Raw genomic sequence first — 19,805 nt, 5'->3', positions numbered from 1 at the left:
AAGAAAAAAAAAGAGAAAAAAAGCATTAAACTATAAACTACCCAACCAAAATAAGAACTCATTTTGCTGATTGCACATATTCTTTTTCTGCGTTTTTCTTAAACATAACAAAAAGATTAGATACAAGGGTTGGATTTTTAGTAATGGCAACAATGGTATATCTTGAGAAGTAGAGTACTTACAAGGTTCGAAGTTTTACAGACCTTCGATGTAATCACCAGCATTGTGAATCACTCGTTCCGAGCGATGTGGGAGCCGCTGGATGCCATTGGCAGTGCCTAATCACTGGATAATGCGGATGGAGCGATCGGTCGCCCGAAGGAAATCATCAATGGTACGGAAGCGTGTCCCACAAACTGGTTCCTTCATCTTCGGGAAGAGGTCGTAGTCACAGAGACTTAAATCTGGAGAATACAGGGGCTGATACAGCACTTCCCATCCCCAACAATGCAACAAATCAGTGACCGCATCTGCTGAATGTGCCTTTGCATTGTCATGCAGAATGATGGGTGGGTTCGTCAGGAAGTGGCGTCGTTTTCGTCTTACAGCTGCTCGCAATTTTTTTTGCAAAAAATTACAGTAGTACTCTGCACTAACGGTGTGTCCTTGGGGGACGGTATGGTTTAAGATTACACCATCCCAGTCGTATGTAATGATGAGCATAGCTTTCATATTGGTTGGGGTATTCCGAACTGTTGTTTTTCTCGGTGACCCAGGATGACGCCACTCGTGTGATTGTCGTTTTAGCGGTGGTTCATACGCTCTGGCCCAGGTCTCATCAATAGCAGTAATCCATCGTAAGAAGGCCTCACCTTCACGTTGATACCGCTCCAAGTGTGTTCGAGCGGCATCATATCGCAGTCACTTGTGTTGTTCAATCAGATCATGTGGAACCCACCTTGAGGCGATTTTACGCAATCCCAATCTGAAGAATTCTCAGCACAGTCGAATGTTCTAGTCCTGTACCGTTGGCCAATCGACGAATCGTGGCGTTCCGATCCACTAGCACTAAAGCGTTCACGTTCTGCACATCCTCTTCACTTACAGGAGGATGGCCGGAATGAGGCATTTCCGTGACATTTTGTCGTCCGTCATTAAAGGCTTCGACTCACCTTGCTACCGTACGGTATGCTAATGCACTTACACCGCAAACATCTTGCAATACTTCGTAGCACTGTTTTGCATTCCTACCTCCAGCGCATTCAATTTTCAACCAGCTCCTCTGATAGTGCTTCGTGAATATGACTGTGTTCCCCGAGCACTCACGCAGCGTGAATGTAGTCTGCGAGTACTCCCTCAGAAATGCCTTCTAACTGCTGCACTGCGGGCGCATGGAAGGAAGAGCAGGCGAGTTCATGTGCCCTGAGGGAGGGTCGGCATCTAACCTACCGCTGGTATGAATTATAATGGATTGCTTTGTTTCGGAGTATATGTATAGCAGTGTTGCCATTACTAAAAATCCAACACTTGTAAAATTAACATCTTGAAGCTAGTGGTATAATGCCTTTGATCGAAAGCAAATTAGGTACATACTCGTGAGGCAAAGATGATTGTACGTTCTGCATGATCATTTAAAAAAGATATCATAGTTTCCCTTTCTTCAGGCTCATAATAGAATAAACACAAGCACACACACAAGTTATGAAGTATAATTCTTCTTTAATCCTTTGTGGAAATAATTTGATTTATTATTTTTTTTAAAGAATTTGAGCTATTTGAAATATTCTGAATAGTCAAATTTATAATACACTCATCTTTGGGGCAGATGTTTCGATTTTGATTCCTAGAAACTTATTGTAGTAGGGGTGCTGGTCTAATAACTAGCGCGTGCACTTTCGTTGTACCAGTTCCGGGTTTCGATTCTCGGTCGGAGAGCACAAAAATTTAATTTAACTTTCGTTATCTTTACAGGCATATTTGCGTGACGGAAAGCTAAAGCAGGGTGTCTATCAGTCACGAAAGTCATGAAACTTAGCTTTTGGGTCCCGATTTGATTTTTTTTTTTTTTTTTTTTTTTAATCTGTACAAATATAAGTGCAGACCGGAGAATTTTGTTCTATAAAACGTCAAAATTCATCACCAAAAATGTCTATGGTCGGCTTTAGACGCTACCAAATCGCAACCAAAGTATGATTCTATCGCATGTATGAAAATTCGGCCTAATTCGCATCCAAATTTACACTTGAGAACATTACAAAATTTTATGGTTTGGTAAAGGAAAGATCACGAAAAAGTCACGAAATTTCATTTTGAAATTTTAGTAGACACCCTGTAAAACAAAATTCTTTCACTAAAGAAGGGGATTGACGCATTTTAAAACAAATTACTAAAAGAATAAGTGAATGCTTTTCGTTTATGGGGTCTATAAGAGATTTGCAGAACTGTTTTGGCCACTATTCTGTGACTTTGTTCAAGTGAAATCACTCCATGGAGATCGAATCACTTTATAACATCATTAATGTCTACAGAATTCTCACATTGTTAGTTTATACAGGAGAATTGGTTAATCATCAGATCTTTTATTAAGAAATTGCCATTAAAATCTACATAAACAAGAAGTTTATTAAGTGGTCTTTTTCCAACGTTGAACCCTTGCACTAAAAGTGCCAAATATGTTTTTAAAGTGATTCGAATCTTTATATTCCAATAACGTAACCTGGTGAACAAGTCCACAGAATAAGTGGTAGAAACAGTTCAGGAAAACTCTTATGGACACGAACGAAGTAAGTGTTTTACTTATCTTTTAACGATTCGATATTAAAAAAAGAAAAGTTAAATTTACAAAGTGCATGATTTTTATGGCTTATTTTTGTTTTTACAGGTACAGATCTTCTTGAAAAATATCAAAATCTTCACAAGGAAAAGGAGCATTTGAAAGAATGGAATAAAACATACTTGGACGCACGTGCCCAGTTTTTAAGAACGAATTCACAGCTTACTTTTAGGAGAAAGCAGCTTATATCCGAGTTAAATATTATATATCCAGTGACTCAGGTAAATATAGATGTACTTACTTTCGTACGGTAGTATCTGAATAAGAGTTAGTTTATATAGAGAGAGTTTCATTTAAAGGGGGGATATTGGAAACAGATTCTGGATTTCTTCTGATACGATATTCCATTTTTCCTTTTTTTTTTTTTTAAGTGAAGTATAAATTAGTAGTTTCATTGGGCCTTATAATTTATATATATAGGGTGCCCCACATAAAAACACGAAATTAAAAGTTGTTTGTATGAAACGTATTTTGTATGAATTTCTGTTTCAATGTTTTATCAAAGGATTCATTGGTTCACATTATTTAAGAATAGGGACTGTGGTGCTTTAAGAGAATAAAATGTAATTTTCTTACTCAAGGACATCAGGTAGTATGAGAAAGAAAGTGCGAGTCTCTGATCCGATGTTTCGAAGTACATAATAAGTGGAAACAAATTTGGTTTTCGAATAAGGCGACTTTTAGTCTTCATGTTTGTACGTTTAAACCTGCGAAAATTATCGCATTTACCGTGCTGTTCAGGTGAAAGCAAACATTTCAGAGAATTGTCTGCTGGTGGAAATTGATAAGTAACAGCCGTCAATCATGTGCTATGTTGCGATCTACTGGCATGGGAAAACAGGGATGCGGTTTATTGAAGACGATGCTGACGAGCAAGAACATCTAACAAGATACAGAAGACAGAAAATGACAGACAGTAAACCAGGTTTGAATAGAGATGAAACATGTATTCATATCTTCCACGATGTAAACAGAACAAGAGACCTTGATGAATGGACGTAGTAACAGAAACAAGATGGAGCAGAGACCCATACAGCCAGAGGGACTGTGACATGGTTCAGAGCCAATACTCCTGACATTATTGACTTAACAACTGGCCGTCAGGAAGTATAGATCTTAACGTAAATGATTTTAGCATTTAGAGTCTATTGTTAAAAGAAGGTCAAGTACAGAGGAGAGAAATCACAGATATTGGGAGCGTAAAAACTGTATTGACAGAAGTTTGGAATAATATTCTTGTTGAAACTATTTCCAATGCAACTACAAGTTCGTTACACTTTCTACATCATTGTGTAACAATCCATTAAACATTTAAATTGAATATGGCAACGTGTAACAAACAACTTATAACACAGGTATAACCATATTAAATTCGCTGATGCAAATAGCCTTTTTTGTGGGGTACCCTGTAGTTGCACAAATTTAAAAAGTACGGTACTTCCTAAAAAGTGAGCTATTTTTTCAAAATTATTACAATTATTAGGTTGAGATTTTAGACGTAGATAAGTTCAGAACACTGAGAAAATAAAATAGTAACAACTAAAATTTGTATTTTATCGTCGATGCTTTGAAAATATTTAGTTAATATCCTAATTTGTATAAAATAACATACGATTTAATCTTCAATATAATATGTGTGTATAAGGTACCATTAAATGAAAATAGCCCATGTTACTTGTGTGCTGTGTAACTCACAGATGTATGTGACATTGCATTGGCGGGGTATCAGCGCATACCCATTGTCTCCCAGATGGCGAGGGGTCGTTGATGAAATCGCTTAGTCCTTTAATGTGTTTCGTCCAGCACAAAAACGGGAACACCATTTTCTCACTGTTTCGTCCGATACACATTTGTTAGCGTATACGGCCGGCATTATCCGGTAAATTTCCGCTGGATGAATACTTCAATGTAAAGGAATTACATCTGGCTGTTCTTCTACGGTCACCTCCATTAACAGCAGCTCCATTGTTCAGTCACACAGCACCAAGTTGCACCTGGAAAAAGAAAGAGATTAGCCAACCAACATTGCCACCTGGAAAATAATGCGAATGCGCTGATGTCCCAGTACTTTCATGTTACATAACTTATGTCGGGAAATTTTGAAATGGGCCTTTTCATTTGATGGCATCTTGTATGTGTAGATTAAATTTTGTTATTTGATACACAATTAATGCTAAGCTATTGAATTTATTTATATTTGATAAGTAACTGTTAAACTTCTTCCTTTCAGCTGCAGAATGGAAACTACACTATTTGTGGTATCTACTTGCCAAATTCGGAGGATTTTACGGGACATGATGAACTCATGATATCTGTGGCCCTTGGATATGTAGCTCATTTGGTTCAGATGATCTCTATATTTCTTCAAGTTCCTTTGCGGTATCCTGTAATTCATTTTGGATCCAGGAGTAAAATTATGGATCACATTACGGACAAAATACCTGACAAAGATAGAGAGTATGTACTTGATATGCTGGAAACGCATTTAAGATTTATTAGGCAATAATTTTACATCAGAAATACGTGATTATAGATGGTAGTGGTCTCATCGTGATGTTCATAGGACATGCCGATCATATCATACAGGATGTTCAGAAACATAATATTTAGATTAATAGAACTTGCGATCACTGCGAGCGGCTAAATAAGCAAGTTCGGGCAGATTACCGGCCGTACAGATGTAGAGTATCGTATTTTACGCTTGGTATAGATATTGCCGTAGCTAAGCAGTGGTTGTTGTCGTAGCACGGATGGCGGTCAGATGCAGTTCCACACGGACTCAGATACAGAGATATTTGCCAGGATAGAAGGCGTATGCCGAGTTGAACGTACTGGGTTTTCTAGCGGGATGAGGATATGCATTGTCGTTTCGATGATGAGGTCCCATAAATTGTCGAGGTAAGTCGGAGGACAACACTGACAATGTCACGCATTCTGAATGAAGAAAAACCAGAGGCGAGAAGAATATGTAGCTTTTTCTTCCATACCAGAATGCTAAGTATGGATCGTATGTGGCGAATACTAATACATTCTGGCATTTTCTGGCTCACTTGCACGTCTACAAGCATGCACTCGGACTTCATTGTCTGAAACATCCTCCGTTCGCCTCACTGCAGTTTTTTCTCACATTATCGAGGACACACTCTGCGATGAAGGAGCCACGGTGGCTTAATGGTAGAGCGTTCATGTCTGGTGCATAAGGTTCCTGGTTCGATCTCATCTCGCTCTCATCTCCTGGATTTTGTGGTGGGCAAACATTGTGTGCGTAGGTTTTATCGGCGTTCTCCCGTTTTTTTCCACTTTCTTCATTTCATCACCGTCTCGTTTAGCCTACACGGCATAAACGTGAGACGTAAAACTTAAAGATTTCATAAAGATTTTCTCCGCTATGAATAGGTATCAGGGGCATTCCCGAATTTATACTCACTGCTTATAATCGATGGTATGTTGTTTGTGCAGCTCACAAAGGAGATCACGGTGGTCCTGCTCGCACTGGACGCCATCATATCAGAGGACATCCCGAATGAGTTTTCTGTCCTAGTGCTTTTTGGAATACTTTAAGGCACAGTCGTTGCTTCTCACTGTCACACAACTGATAGATCATTGACATATCACGATCCAAGCGATCGGCAGTTCTTTTTAACTAACGCCCGGCCTTTCACAGTCTTAGTATATAGCCATATTCGAAGATACTACAGACAACCTGTAATCTATGTACAACCATATCATGTTGTCCGACGACCTTCAGACTTAATAGCTGCATTCTCTCTACAGAACTACAATTGTCCTGCCCTGTACAAAGGCTGGTGTAGTGGAAACTTCAGGCCAATATTATTATACCTTCTACAGACACGGATTTTGTGCTACGAATGATTGATATGGGTGTTTTTAAATGCTTTTCCACCAGTGTATGTGTTTTTTAATATTACTAATAAATACTTCTAAGGCTTCTGCTAATATCATTGATCGAGGTCATAAATAAAAAATGAAATGAAATCTTTAAGTTTTACGTCCCATGGTTATGCCGCTTAGGCTAAAGGAGACTGTGATGATGAGAGATGAATGAAATGGTGGAATGAAGAAAGTGGGAGGAAACGGGAGAACCCCGATAAAACGCACGAGCACGGTGTTTGTCCACCACAAAGTCCACACGGCGCGAGCTGGGATCGAACCAGGGACCCCAAGCACCGGAGGTGACTACCACTGAGCCACCGCGCCCCTCAAAGAGGTCATAAATAATTCTTTTAATTCAGTAATGTATGAAAACTGAACATTTATTCGCCTCCAGGTTTTCCAAAAGTCCTTCCTATATTTCAGTTTACTAAAACTTTGGCGAACAGAGATTTCAGTACAATAAAGACTACTATACTGCAGTCTTTTAAAGTTCTACCTGGAAACACGGTATGTTTGTCGTCCACATCTCCAGCTGGGCACAAGTCACATCGATGCATTTCTGTAATTTTAATTTGAAACTCAGAAAGGATATCCGCACTGCTCGTCCGAAATACCAGCAATGACTGCAGATACCTTTGCATTAAGGTCATCCAAATTTCTTGGCTTTTCCGCATACAGTTCCATCTTGAGATATGTCTACAGTTAAAGGTTACACAGAGTTAAGTGTGGCAACCTTGCAGGTCATGATATGGATCCTCCATGGCCAGTCCACTTGCCTCCAAATTTTTGATCCAGAAATTTTGTGACTGCGAGAGCAGAATGGAGAGTTCGAATTTCTCCGTCTTTCTGGATGTGTACGTCATTCGTAACACCCAGTGTAGCTAGCTGGGGGAAGGAAGAGCGTCTGCAGCATGTTGAAATAGGCAACACCCGTCACTATGCACAGTACGTACTTAGCTTTCTCGAGTATCGACACCATTTTGGGACCACGTCATTCATAGTCACTCAATCATAATCGCCTGTTTATTTCAAGAGTGACATAACTCAAAATTCGTAACTTTTCAGGAGAAGCGTTCGAAAGTTTCGAAGCGCAATGAAAACAAATGGGCGCAAGAACGACACAAAGTGCTTTCTAACGCCCAATTTTGAAAGCATATCTGTGAAATTTTTACCAGAGATAGATATCAAGATTAACTTTCATTTTCTGCCCATAAGTCAATAAGGGTGATTTTTGAGTTACGTCACTCTTGAAATAAACAGGTGAGTGTTCTGTCAGTGCGCAGTGCTGCCAGTGAAACTTTAAAGGCTACTGCTCAGTACAAACGTTTAATTCACTGAATTATATTTGTTTAGGAGTTAATTGAAATATGAGAACTCTCTGTCTGTATATAATGAAAAATTGGTTTATTGCGTCTTTTTTTTCTGCCTTGATAATATATTCTCTAATGCCTTATTTTTCTTTAACATATAATTTTACATTTTATTTCATATTTTGTGTGCTTATACTACGTAAGCCTTCTATGATATTTGAAGATCATTATCTCGGTCTAAAGCAAATTAACTTTCTCAACGACAGATAGAGAGAAGGCGTTTTATACGTGCCTTATGATACGTGAAAAACGCTTACTTTCCCTATTGTAAAAGCAGTAGAAATAATTGTGCCCAGATTATCCAGTTTATTTTGGTTGTGAATACAATGTCATTATTGTAGGTTCCCATTATTTTCAAGAGGAAAGGATAAACTTCAATTTAATTATGGAGTTTACTTGTTGAACAAGAACGTAGCACAGCTGCGGTTATACTGTGGTCTGCCAACTCAGGATTTGCGAGCAACTCTTCCGAACGTAGCAGGCCTCCTGCAGTTGAAATCAGGGCCGATATTGTAAGTACATATATTCACTACCTTGATACAGATATAATCAACATTATGATTTATTTATACTGTCACTATGAGAAGTGTGTGTGCCAATTCCGTAATTTTCTTTTGTCGTTAACTTCCAAAACAAATGGTCCAATTTAAGTATAATTTTTGGTCACATACAGAGAATTGTTTCCGAAATTGGGAGTCGTTCTGAAGTTACAGGCAAAAAGACATATTTGAAGTGGATGTATACTTTTGATTGCGACCGTATATCATTGAAAAGTTGGAAAAGAAACAAAGCTCTATATTCACGTATTTTGTTTCATCAAAGGAAGATCAAATATTAAATGTGTACATAGTTAAAATCGTATTTATCAATATACATCCATTATTAGCTTAAGCTAAATTAAATTTGTTTTCGTTTGATAGAATCTACCTATATAATGGGTGAACGAGAATTAAAGGCACAAATTCATCTTAATCTTGTTAACATAAATTAGAGTATAAAAGATAGGGAAAAAAATAAATAAGTGGGAATCACAGCAATAGTGTGCAATTACTACTTGTTGGCTGCGACAAACAAGACATGCGAACTTTTCTGCAACATATTAGTTGTTCCTTTTTTTTATAGGTTATCGTTTAGGGAATACCAACTCAATATGATGCTGCATCGAGGAAGTGTTAGAGCAGTAATAAGTAGTGAGTGTGGTCCAGGAGCTTGTAGGGAACAGAGTAGTGTGTAGGAGCTTGTAGGGAACAGAGTAGTGTGTAGATGAAATGAAAACCGATAACGAACACATCAGATTATGTTGATTTTCATAATTTAATTAAGATATTACTGCTGCCTTAACATTCAGCGAGTATATGGAGCAGATTTAGTTGTGATATATCGTTAATGGTTTCGAAGATTCAGGAGTGGAGATAGAATCTCTCAAGATCAACCACGGCCGGGACGTCAACAGTGTTTTCTGAAGATCATCTTGACCAAGGCAAAAGAAAGAACCCAGAACAACAGTAGCGGAATTAGCGAAAACGTTCTAGGTACACAGGGCTCAAAACGCTGGGTTTCATCACGAAGTTGATCGTTAGGCTTCACATCATCTGAGGGTATATCAGCAAGAGGAGTGAGTCGGGACTTGGTTCCCTTACTTTCCCAGTACAAAAGTGACGAATTACTTGCATGCATTGTCATGGGTACGTTGCAGACTTATATTTCGCGTTTCTAAACACGCCATTGACGTCGAAACGAAAACTTAATCCCAACGTGGTGGTTAGAAGTGTAATGGGATGGCAAAGAAACGATTTAATGAGCCTGGATCCTAATCAAATCATTAATATCACCTTCTATTGAACAGTTGGATAGATGCGAGCATCATTGCGATCGAAACAGTCAGACCACATGCTGCTATCATCAGAGGTCAAAAATTAATGGACTTCGGTTGGAGTTTTATCTCTCTCGTTCTATTCTCGTGATTTGGTCCTTACAGACTACCACCTGTTTCACGTGTTCCAGAGTCCCTTCGGTCGAAACTTGCCGTACAACCGGTCTTCTACTGCAAACACCACGTCTTCTATCGATGTGTAATTCATCTCATACCAGTAACATGGCAAAAAGTATTCGATTGCGGTGGCGTTTATGCAAAGTAAGGGACAAGGCACAGTTTGTGTTATTCGCGGTTCTATCAGCCAAAAACGAGTATAACTTCTCACGTGTCAAATAAATTATCAGTTTTAATCATACGTTTATGAAAACAGTAAACTTTAGTCCTCCACTTGTTCATCTTTAATAAACGTAAAATGTCAATAACTTGTTCATATTTATATCAGAAATTTAATATAGTTCGTACAAAAAATAGTAGTTGCATTGTTAATTTTCTCTATATCAAATACCCGCAACAATTATTGCATAGGACATCTTTAGTACAATTGGTGGAGCAGTTATCAAGTGCACTTTATAAATAGATTTTAATGAAAAAATAAATAGTAAAAATTGAATTGATTGTTTAAACAGAACGTAGTTATACAGGGTGTTAATGAACTATACCGACAAACTACAAAACATGATTCCTCACATCAAAATAAAATAATAAGAAATATGTTAATATGATCCTTTGAGGAAAAAATAGTTTCAGAGCTAAAGTCCTGCAAAAGCGTGGAAAAGGTACGTTTCAACACGTAATTTGAAGACGAGAAACCTTGGCAGTCCGTATCAAAATAAAGAAAATTACACATACGCTAACCAAAATGTATATTCTAGATACGTGCAATGGATTCTCCACAGGATATAACTCCCTGACCTGCTCGCAACAGAATTTTCATATATGCCGTGACTTAAAAGTAGGTCAAAAGCAGAAAAAACGTAAAACTTGACAGCACTGAATACAGAATGCATCAGTAAGAAGTCGAAAGTGTTAGGGATCGCCTGCTCCTCGGATCCTTGAGTTCGAAGTATCGCTTGCTGGATATATTTTTCAGTTTTTTTTTTTTTTTTTCCCCACTTATAATCATGAAAAAAAATCATTGCAACACGCGTTAAACAGAACACGAAAAACCGTGGAGCTGGCAGACTCTTAACACTAAACTTCTCGCCGACGCATTCTGTTCACTTTGGACTTACTTTAAATCAGAGTATATCTAAAAATTCTGTTGGAAGCATGTCTGGGATTCACATCCTTGCGCGCCCATTGCACATTGTTGAAATATACATTTTTGGATTGTGTACGTGTGACTTCCTTTACGCTGATATGACCTGCTACTCCATGGTTTCACATCGTTGAAATAATGTGTGTCGAAATGTTCCTTTCCCACGCCTTTGGGCGGCTCTAGTTCTGAAACTGTGCACTTTTCCTCCGCAGGTGGATATGAACTTTTTTTCTTATTTCGACGTGAGGAATCACCTCTTACACTTTATCAGTGTAATTCACCCTTTATTATAACTTAGACGTCAATTTTATTGGTTTGAGTTTACTGTTGGTTGTTAACACTGTTGAATTGACAGTTTGTTCGTGCACTGCTATTAATTATTGAGCACAAAACATACAGTATATATAGTGTACGGGATATATTCGTAACCCGAACTAAAGTAGCTTATCTGAATTGTAAATCTCATAAATTAAATGAGAATTATAAAAAAATGAATTTTTCTTTTCTTTTTAAGTCGTACAGAGATTTTAACGTTTATTTATTTAGAAAATAGGAACATTTTTTGTACGCGAGCATTTTCTATTATAAAAGAATATTCAAGTCTTCGACTTAAAATCAATTCATTTATGTGGAGACGTTATGTGAATACAAAGAATATTCGAGATAAGTTGAAATCGGTATTAAGTTTTTAGAAATCTTTTAAGTTCGTTTAATTTTAAAGAAGTAAAGGGTCCTGAACAACCTTTGAATAGTTTATATTATTATTATTAGTAGTAGTAATATAATGATCTGCTTGTGAAATGTATTATAATGATAATTATCTTTTTTAGAACACACCAACGAAGATTTTCTGGCTCGTCGGCAGATTTTCGTGGATCTTCATTGAATGTGAGCCCAGTAGCGAGTTTCCCAAGTGGATCCATTAATGCAAACAAAACTGTTAATCTAACAAAAAGTGAAACAAACAAAATTCCAGGGAAACCTTTCGAAAAGGGTCACAGAGTGTCGAGATCAATGGGCAGTACAGACTTGAAATTTGAAGTGAAAGTCGTCGACACTGATATGCCACCGGCTAAAGGTTTTAAGTCAGATGTAATAGACGGTTTAGCTGGAGCAGCCTCTAATCTCAGTTACTCGTTGGACAAAGGACTTGATGAGTTTGAAGAAATGAAAAAAGCGGATAATATGTCTGAACCCGCGAATATTGCGCAGAAAGCAGTTGGACATCTTGGACACGTAGGTTCGGAACCAATTCTTACAGAAAATATTCGAAAAGAACTTGTCGAACGAGAGGAAGGTGGGAGTTCAGGAGATGAACGACAAAAGCAATTTTTACAGAGTTGGCATGCCGGTGGACCTCCAGTGTATTCCGATGAAGACATGGAAGTGTCTCACACTCCAGAGAAAGGACATTCTGTCACTCATGATAAAGCACTATCAATTTCTCAAGTGCCCCCGGTAGATGTTAGCTCCTCTTGGGAACAAGAAACAAAGCCTCAATCATCTGTGATAGCTATTTCCAATGATAGTGTAGAAAATAGCAATCTTTGTGAAGCAAAGACTTCTGCAACTGTTGTAAACATTCCAGAACATAGAAATAATTTTGTGTGTACTAACTTCGATCGTAGTAGTGAAACTACCGAGAATGCTTTGCCTAAAGACGAATTTACTTGCGAATCTCAGTGCAAAATATCTTCGGACGAATGTGATACCAGTATACGGGGAAAACAAAATACAAATGATGATGATGATTGCTGTGACGAGGCCAATAGTGTACTTGATTCTGTGTTTGCCAGTGTTGCTAGTAGGACAGAAGCATTAGCAAACAGAACAGCCAGCTTTAATTTAGTGCGGTCGAGGCTAAGCACATCAGAAGATAGCCTTTTGTGATGTGTTGGTTGTAGAACAAGCAAGTAATATTGCATTAAGCTGAATTAAGAACCTAGATAATATATTTAATATAGTTTAAAATGTTGCCTTTTCTGGGGTTGAATATGAAATATAATCGATTAGAGATTCGAGATTATTTAACACCAAAAACAGTGTACTTAGTTATTTAAGATGTATCGCATGTAAATAGATGACACTATTCTGCACGCTGTGGTGATTTCTACAGATTTTTATTCATTCTAGTTGTATTTAACTAGAAGGATTCTTCCTTTTCCCGAGCAAAGATACGATAACAATAGTACGGTACTTGTGTAAAATCAACTATGACCTTTAGGCTATTGATGTTGATAAGTGAATACCACGTACAAATTTTAAAAAATCAGAATCCAGGTGCTGCACTCAATTATTAGGTAACATTACATATAAAATGGCAGAACAATGTTGATCGTAAAGGAGAACGCCAAAGCGTAGAGACTAGTGCCATTTGCTCTTGTGCGATCTTCCTCAAATAATTAAGAACATATGTTTAATATTAAGTTCTGCTTGCTGTTGCGATTGTATTACGTATTCAGCCGATAAATTCAGCTTCTTGGTGATTTTAAAAATGCATATATCATCTAGATTCTTGATTCCATTTATTTAATATTACTTGTAAGACTAAACAAAAGGTTACGTGTCACTTCCAGCTGTCAATTGTTATGTCTGAAGTTCGTTGTGTTATTCACAATGCCTTAACTAATTAATTTCTTCTCAGTGGGAATGTCACTCTATATTCAAACAAATGAATATTTTGAATCAACTTGACATTTTGTGATATATAATATATATATCTAATGGTACTAAAATAGATATATATGTATACAGGTAACTTTTTAAGAACTTAATTCTTTTTACAAGTAGTCATAGTTTTAAACTGTACATTGATAAAATGTTTTGCAGGGTATATTAGTTTGCTTTAGGAGGAATAAGCAAAAAGTGGAAATAGCTGTAAGCAAGAGGAAAATGTCTCAGTATTTTCTGAAAATAGAACCAAAGAATTGTTAAGAACGTACATAGTGTGTTTTATGTACGTGTTTTGCTTGAACAAAAGTAAAATGTTTGGGATGAGCTGTCTTATATCTATATATACCAGAACGTGATTGTTTGTTACAAATTTAATTTATTTATGAATTCTGTATATACATATACATAGGTATTGTGCCAGTTGGGAGTTCATTTTGTGATATGAGCGCACGAAAAGATTATGAAAACCTTGTTTTTGAGTTTCTTTGACACGGACATAATTATATATTGTGGCGCCAGAATCATGACTGTTAACTTTTAAATTACGTATTTCACTAGTGTTTTTTAGTTTCTTTGTTTGATGCATACACATACTCATGCGTTGAAGAGTGATCTGATATCCATATAACAAATGTACACAATTCCGGTTCAAGTAGCATGTTTCAGGACGTGTATTGTGGAATAGAAAGTAAGCATAAGGCATTGTTAAGAGTAAGAAGCTTTTCATGCTCCAATTTCCTCCTTTAATAACGTTTTGCTTGCTTTTAGATGCATACGTACTATTACAGGGTGATCGCAAAAATTGCCATAAAAAGGATTCAAAAACCAAAGCAGATTTACTAGGAGTGTCGTTAGAAAATTATGTTCCATATGAGTCTGTTGTTGCGTATGCATGTTAGTGCGTTTGACCCACGCATGTGGGCAGGAATTCGAAAGTATGCATAAAAAGTAATGCGTTGTATGTGGCTAGTATTCGTAATCTCGTGATAAACCTCTGCCTTAAGAGATACAGCAGATTGACATTAAGTCTTTTACGGACTCATAAACATCATTATCGGGGTTACCTTCTTTGCTTCCCTGTGTGGTCTTGTGATTGTTGTCAGATCCACCACCGTTTCTGACGTCTTGAATTTCGGAACCTGCTCAGCTGCAGTGTCATGAGTATTGCTTTGTGTTCAAAATGTCCACATCCTGCCTGCGACTGTCAGTTCTTGCCCAAAGGATAATCTTTATGCGTTCGTCCTCTGTCAGTACCAGTGTACAATCCTTTCGGAAGAAAATAATATAATCATTTCCTGTATATTTTCACTTTGGATTGCAATTGTGTATTTCTTAAAGTGTGAATTACGCAGCCAATATTGAGTTAAAGATCGAGACTTAAAAGATAAAAGTGTTCATTCGTGAAAAGTACATATAACATTAGAAATACCAAACCAAGAAGGTAACTTGTCGGATGAAAGAAATATGTGACAAATGTTTGATCAGTCTTGAATCTAATCGTATATTGAATAGTTAAATATTCTGTACTGAAGACAATTACCGATTTATAATATTACGAACCAAACTCGCTTGATCTTGTCGAAATTCAGTCACTTGCGTAGATAGATATATTGAGTATACTAGATAAAAAGAAATTGTAAGGATTAATATGAAAATAAAAGTAGGTAGCTAATGCAACCAGAAGTATTAAATACTAAAGCCATCATTTGTACTTCTATTAAAATAGCGTTAAAACTAAGATCAGACATTTGAAATTAACACCTGGCACAAAAAGCCGAACTATGAGGTTTACTTTGAAGTACTATTACAACCCAATAAAGGATGTTATATTTTAAAAAATAATAATAATAATAATAATAATAAAAGGAAAAGTACGATTCGTGTTGGCGTAGTATATGAGAGGGAGGCAATAAGAGATGAGTAGATAATCATGTTTTCACTTTGCCTGAAATATTTGTAGATCTGGGTACAAACAGGTTCTTTAGTTATCTTATTATGCATGTGATCATTTTCAATACTTAACTAATGCCCATATTATAATATACACATGAATTGTTCCTAAAGCACATGAAACTAATATAAACGTAAATTAATTAATAAAATAGAAAAACGAGGCAGCCTTTTCAGTATAAATTCAGTAGAAATTAAAACAATTGAAAGTAATCCTTTTTCCAATTTGTAAGAATCAGCCTGAAAAATCAGAAGGAAAGAATTGCTGAACTGGTAGGGACTCGAATTTAATAAATATAACTCTGTATCTAGACACATATTAAGTAAAGCTTTGTTGTGGCTAAATGATCAGCGTCCCCGGGACCTGGGTTCGATTCCAGGTGTAAGCTTGTGTGGTTCGAAACTCTTGTCCACATCTCTCTGTCTTGGTGTTGAAAGAGACGTTATATTTTAATCCTATCAGACAATATGTTAAGTAATAACTAAGTAGCAAGAATACGAAATGAATTTCTATTTACTGCTAATGAGAGTAAGTCGTTGAACCGTTTCATAACGAATGTAGGTGAGGATAAAGTTATAAGGAAGAAAAAGAAAATATATAACTATTCCCAGTTTTAACAAAATGGGATAATCATCTTTCAAGATCGTAATTTAAGGGTTAACTGGTCATGAGTGAAATAAATGAATATACAATATGTATGTATGTAATTATATGTATAAATTATACTCATGTGCTGTATATATATGTTCATGTATATATATATTTCTGTAATGTTAAATAAGAGACCGAAAAGAAGAAAGATACAATTATGATTGTAAGTATGTAGTGTGCCTATGATGGTCTTACTTCCACTGCTATGCATTTGATGGGTTGAAATAAACATTGTTCCTTCAATAACGAAAACATTATAAATAAATGAAACTGATGTGTTACCGTTGGTAGATATTTAAGAAAAATAATCCTTTGTATTAAAAGAAAATAGGCAATAGAAACGTCTGGACAAAGTAAAGTAACCTTACATATTCAGAACGATACCGTCTATTTTGGAGTGTCTGTGGCATCGATAATGATATACAAAAACTGTGGCTAAATCACTAAACATGTTGCAAAATTCTCGGCGACAGTAAAATTACTTTTGTTTGAAACAAATATTTCTTTGATGTCTATCATAAATTGTATGTTGTCTGCAAGGTGTCAAAACTTTTTATTACCTGAGAATTTGTCAACATGTTTGATCCTTACTGACCCGTGATGACAACAAAGTATATCTAATAATTGTTTCTCACTTGTATATATACGATTTTTTTTTTTTTTTTTTTTTTTTTTTTTTTTTTTTTTTTTTACTAGATTATTGGCAACGTAAGATTTCCTCAGTACATTTTGGTTTGTCAGCTTATGACACATCAGTATGCAATTCAAAACGCTAGCTTCAAAGCTAACATTTTGAACAGTGATACATTTCTGCATTATCAATTACTACAACAGTCCTGCAGACCATTTTTTAATAACTTCTTGAGCACTGGTCCGTTGATCAAGTTTTTGAGCTTGTAAATCAGGTAGTAATCATCCGAAGTAAGATCCGGCGAGAACGTAGCTTGTAGAACACTGGGTGAAGTTATATCATACACCTAAAGGTAAAGACATACGCAATGCTGGTTCTGAAGTAGTCACCAAAATTGATCTGAAGAACAGTAAAGATGAATAATGATTTCATTTCCCCCCAAAATTTTAAACGTGATGCTTTTACAAACTTAATTTTTGTGAAAGAAATATTTGTAATACTGGTAATGATATAATCCCTATTTCCACTTTGTACAGAATGCTTTTGTTCTGAATATATGTTAGAAAAGAGTTATAAATAGGGATGACCACAGAATTCCGGTTTCACGAGAAACCGGTTCTTGGAGATCCTGTTTTCAGAACCGGTTCCAGACCTTGATCCGAAAACCCGGTTCCGGAACCGGATGTTAGGAACTGGTTCCAGACCTGAATCCGAACCTCCCCACCCCAAAGATCCGTGAAAGAGGCATAAAGTTGACCTTCAAAACGCTGCAAAGAGTAACCACCCGTTTTTGCTTCCCAGAAAAAAAAAATTTGGTCTACCAGTGGGTATTTAGCCAATGAGTTTGCCAGTTAAACAGTTTGTTTAGCCAAATGAGACAAGCGGCCGCTGCCAGCCTGTCGCTTCCACCACTTCATCTAACACACTGTTCACAGCCTGCCAGCAGTTCGGGTTTAGCGGTTGCTCCTTGACAAAATAACGACAAATTTGTAATACAGGGCGTTGGACGAAAATGTTTACATTAAATTACACGTGAAATAGCCAACTGGAAAATCGTGTATGCAGCCTTACAAATAAATTGAACATAACAAATAGATATGGGAAAATATATTGATAATGTTTACATTTTTGCAGTATCTCCCTCTCCCGAAAAGAGGTGTGGCGAGCTCAGAAATTTCAAATGGAAAAACGGTCAACTGAAAACTCAAACGTCAGTAGCACTCATCAATATACCAACAACTTGCACTTCATTTTCCCCCCTGTACAACCGTTTCAAAATGTTGTGCCTGTAGAGGTCCCACAAAATCCGTAGGGATAATTTATTCATTATATTGAAATTCTCATGCAGCCTCGCCTTTATTAAGGTTTGAAAATGTCAAAGTCACGGCTGAATAATAGCCTCCAAGGTCTTTAAATCGTGTTGACGTCATAAAAAAATTCCCTCAGACAGAGGTCACACTAAAATTAAAATAGTTTTTCAAAATTTGACGCGGTTGGTCTGAAAATAAAAGTTGTTTATATTGAGTGTTGCTCATCTTTGCCAGTTTTGAGTCAAACTTTTGACCCACCTTTCCATTTCAAATTTCTGACCCATCCGCCCTCCGATTTTTGGGGGCTCCTGCAGAAATTACAAGACATCGTACATAAATTCAGAACCGGTTTTAAATCCGGAACCAGAGCCGAAAACCGGTTGCAGACATCCCTAGTTACAAACTTTTTTTTTTTTTTTATACAAAAAAACTTAGTAATATCTTAAATAACACTGGTCACTTTATTCGAGACTTTGTAAGGCTTAGTTCTATGCTGCAAATTAAAAATTATTTTCCGAGCAAGCGTTATTCTGTAGAAGTATCAATGTATGCGTCTAAATACAGGTGCGTAAATGGTGAATCCATCTGAAATAAAGTTAGTGTTAAGGAAAGAGATTACAGTGATTGTTAAGTTGGACTTAACTACTTTAAGATTATTTACCAAAGATTTTGCTCTATAAATGTATAGGCTCACCAGAGGGGTGCAAGTAAGCCAGATAATGTGTTCCTTCGAATTTGCGATTCAGGGACACCAGTTGAGTGGCACTAAATACATACTGCAGATACAGTTGGGAGTCAGAGAGAGCCACATTGCTGTGATTGCACTCTAGATGTGTAACTAGACATAAGTGGAGATTTGGGAGCTTTCAAAAGCGCTACAAATGATGATAATAGAATTGGATATCGCGCCATGAACAGATCTACTCCTTGAAACATGTGCAAAAACCAGACATTAACGGCGTTGCTCAAAGATTCCACAAAAATTTGCTCAACATTATAAAAAACTATGATAAGCGAAATAAAATTTCATCTCGTAGTATGTTACGCATTGTTTGAAGGTTTCAGGCTTGAAGCCTACTGACGAAGCACCAGTTATAGACTTCCAGCACGTTTGACTCACATCCCCATGCCGTAAACGTCGCCAGCACCTAGTGGCCCACTTGCCGGTAAATGTCGATCGTCGCTATAGCGACGCGTCGAAGGACTGCCGCTAGTGTGCCATTGGCGGCAGGGTTTCGTCCAGTTGAAAGAGATATCTTGAGTCGGAGTATTGAAGTTACCACCGTGTAGCAGCGAGGACTTCATTTTGGTCCGCGTTTCTTCGATTCGTCGCGGAGAATCGCGAAGGGACCAACACGAACTATCGCCAGTCATGTGCATGGGGTTATTGTTATATATTATCTTACCTGACGAGTTGT

General features: G+C 37.0%; 1 protein-coding gene across 1 annotated transcript in view; it reads left to right on the top strand.

The window, feature by feature from the left end:
- Uvrag (UV-resistance associated gene) overlaps positions 1-16,727 on the top strand; it is a 41,288-nt gene extending 24,561 nt beyond the window's left edge. The window contains exons 6-9 of the mRNA XM_081768517.1: positions 2,822-2,994; positions 5,004-5,230; positions 8,379-8,549; positions 12,002-16,727. Of these exons, the coding sequence (XP_081624643.1) occupies positions 2,822-2,994; positions 5,004-5,230; positions 8,379-8,549; positions 12,002-13,061 (1,631 nt within the window). The 3' untranslated portion in view covers positions 13,062-16,727. The remainder of the gene's footprint in view (positions 1-2,821; positions 2,995-5,003; positions 5,231-8,378; positions 8,550-12,001) is intronic.
- Positions 16,728-19,805: the final 3,078 nt, after the last annotated feature.

This window comes from Thermobia domestica, chromosome 8 (genome assembly GCF_964235325.1).
Source record: "Thermobia domestica chromosome 8, izTheDome1.hap1.1, whole genome shotgun sequence".
Taxonomy (NCBI): domain Eukaryota; kingdom Metazoa; phylum Arthropoda; class Insecta; order Zygentoma; family Lepismatidae; genus Thermobia; species Thermobia domestica.
Note: the sequence above shows the minus strand (reverse complement) of the source record. Positions and strands in the feature narration are given on the sequence as shown.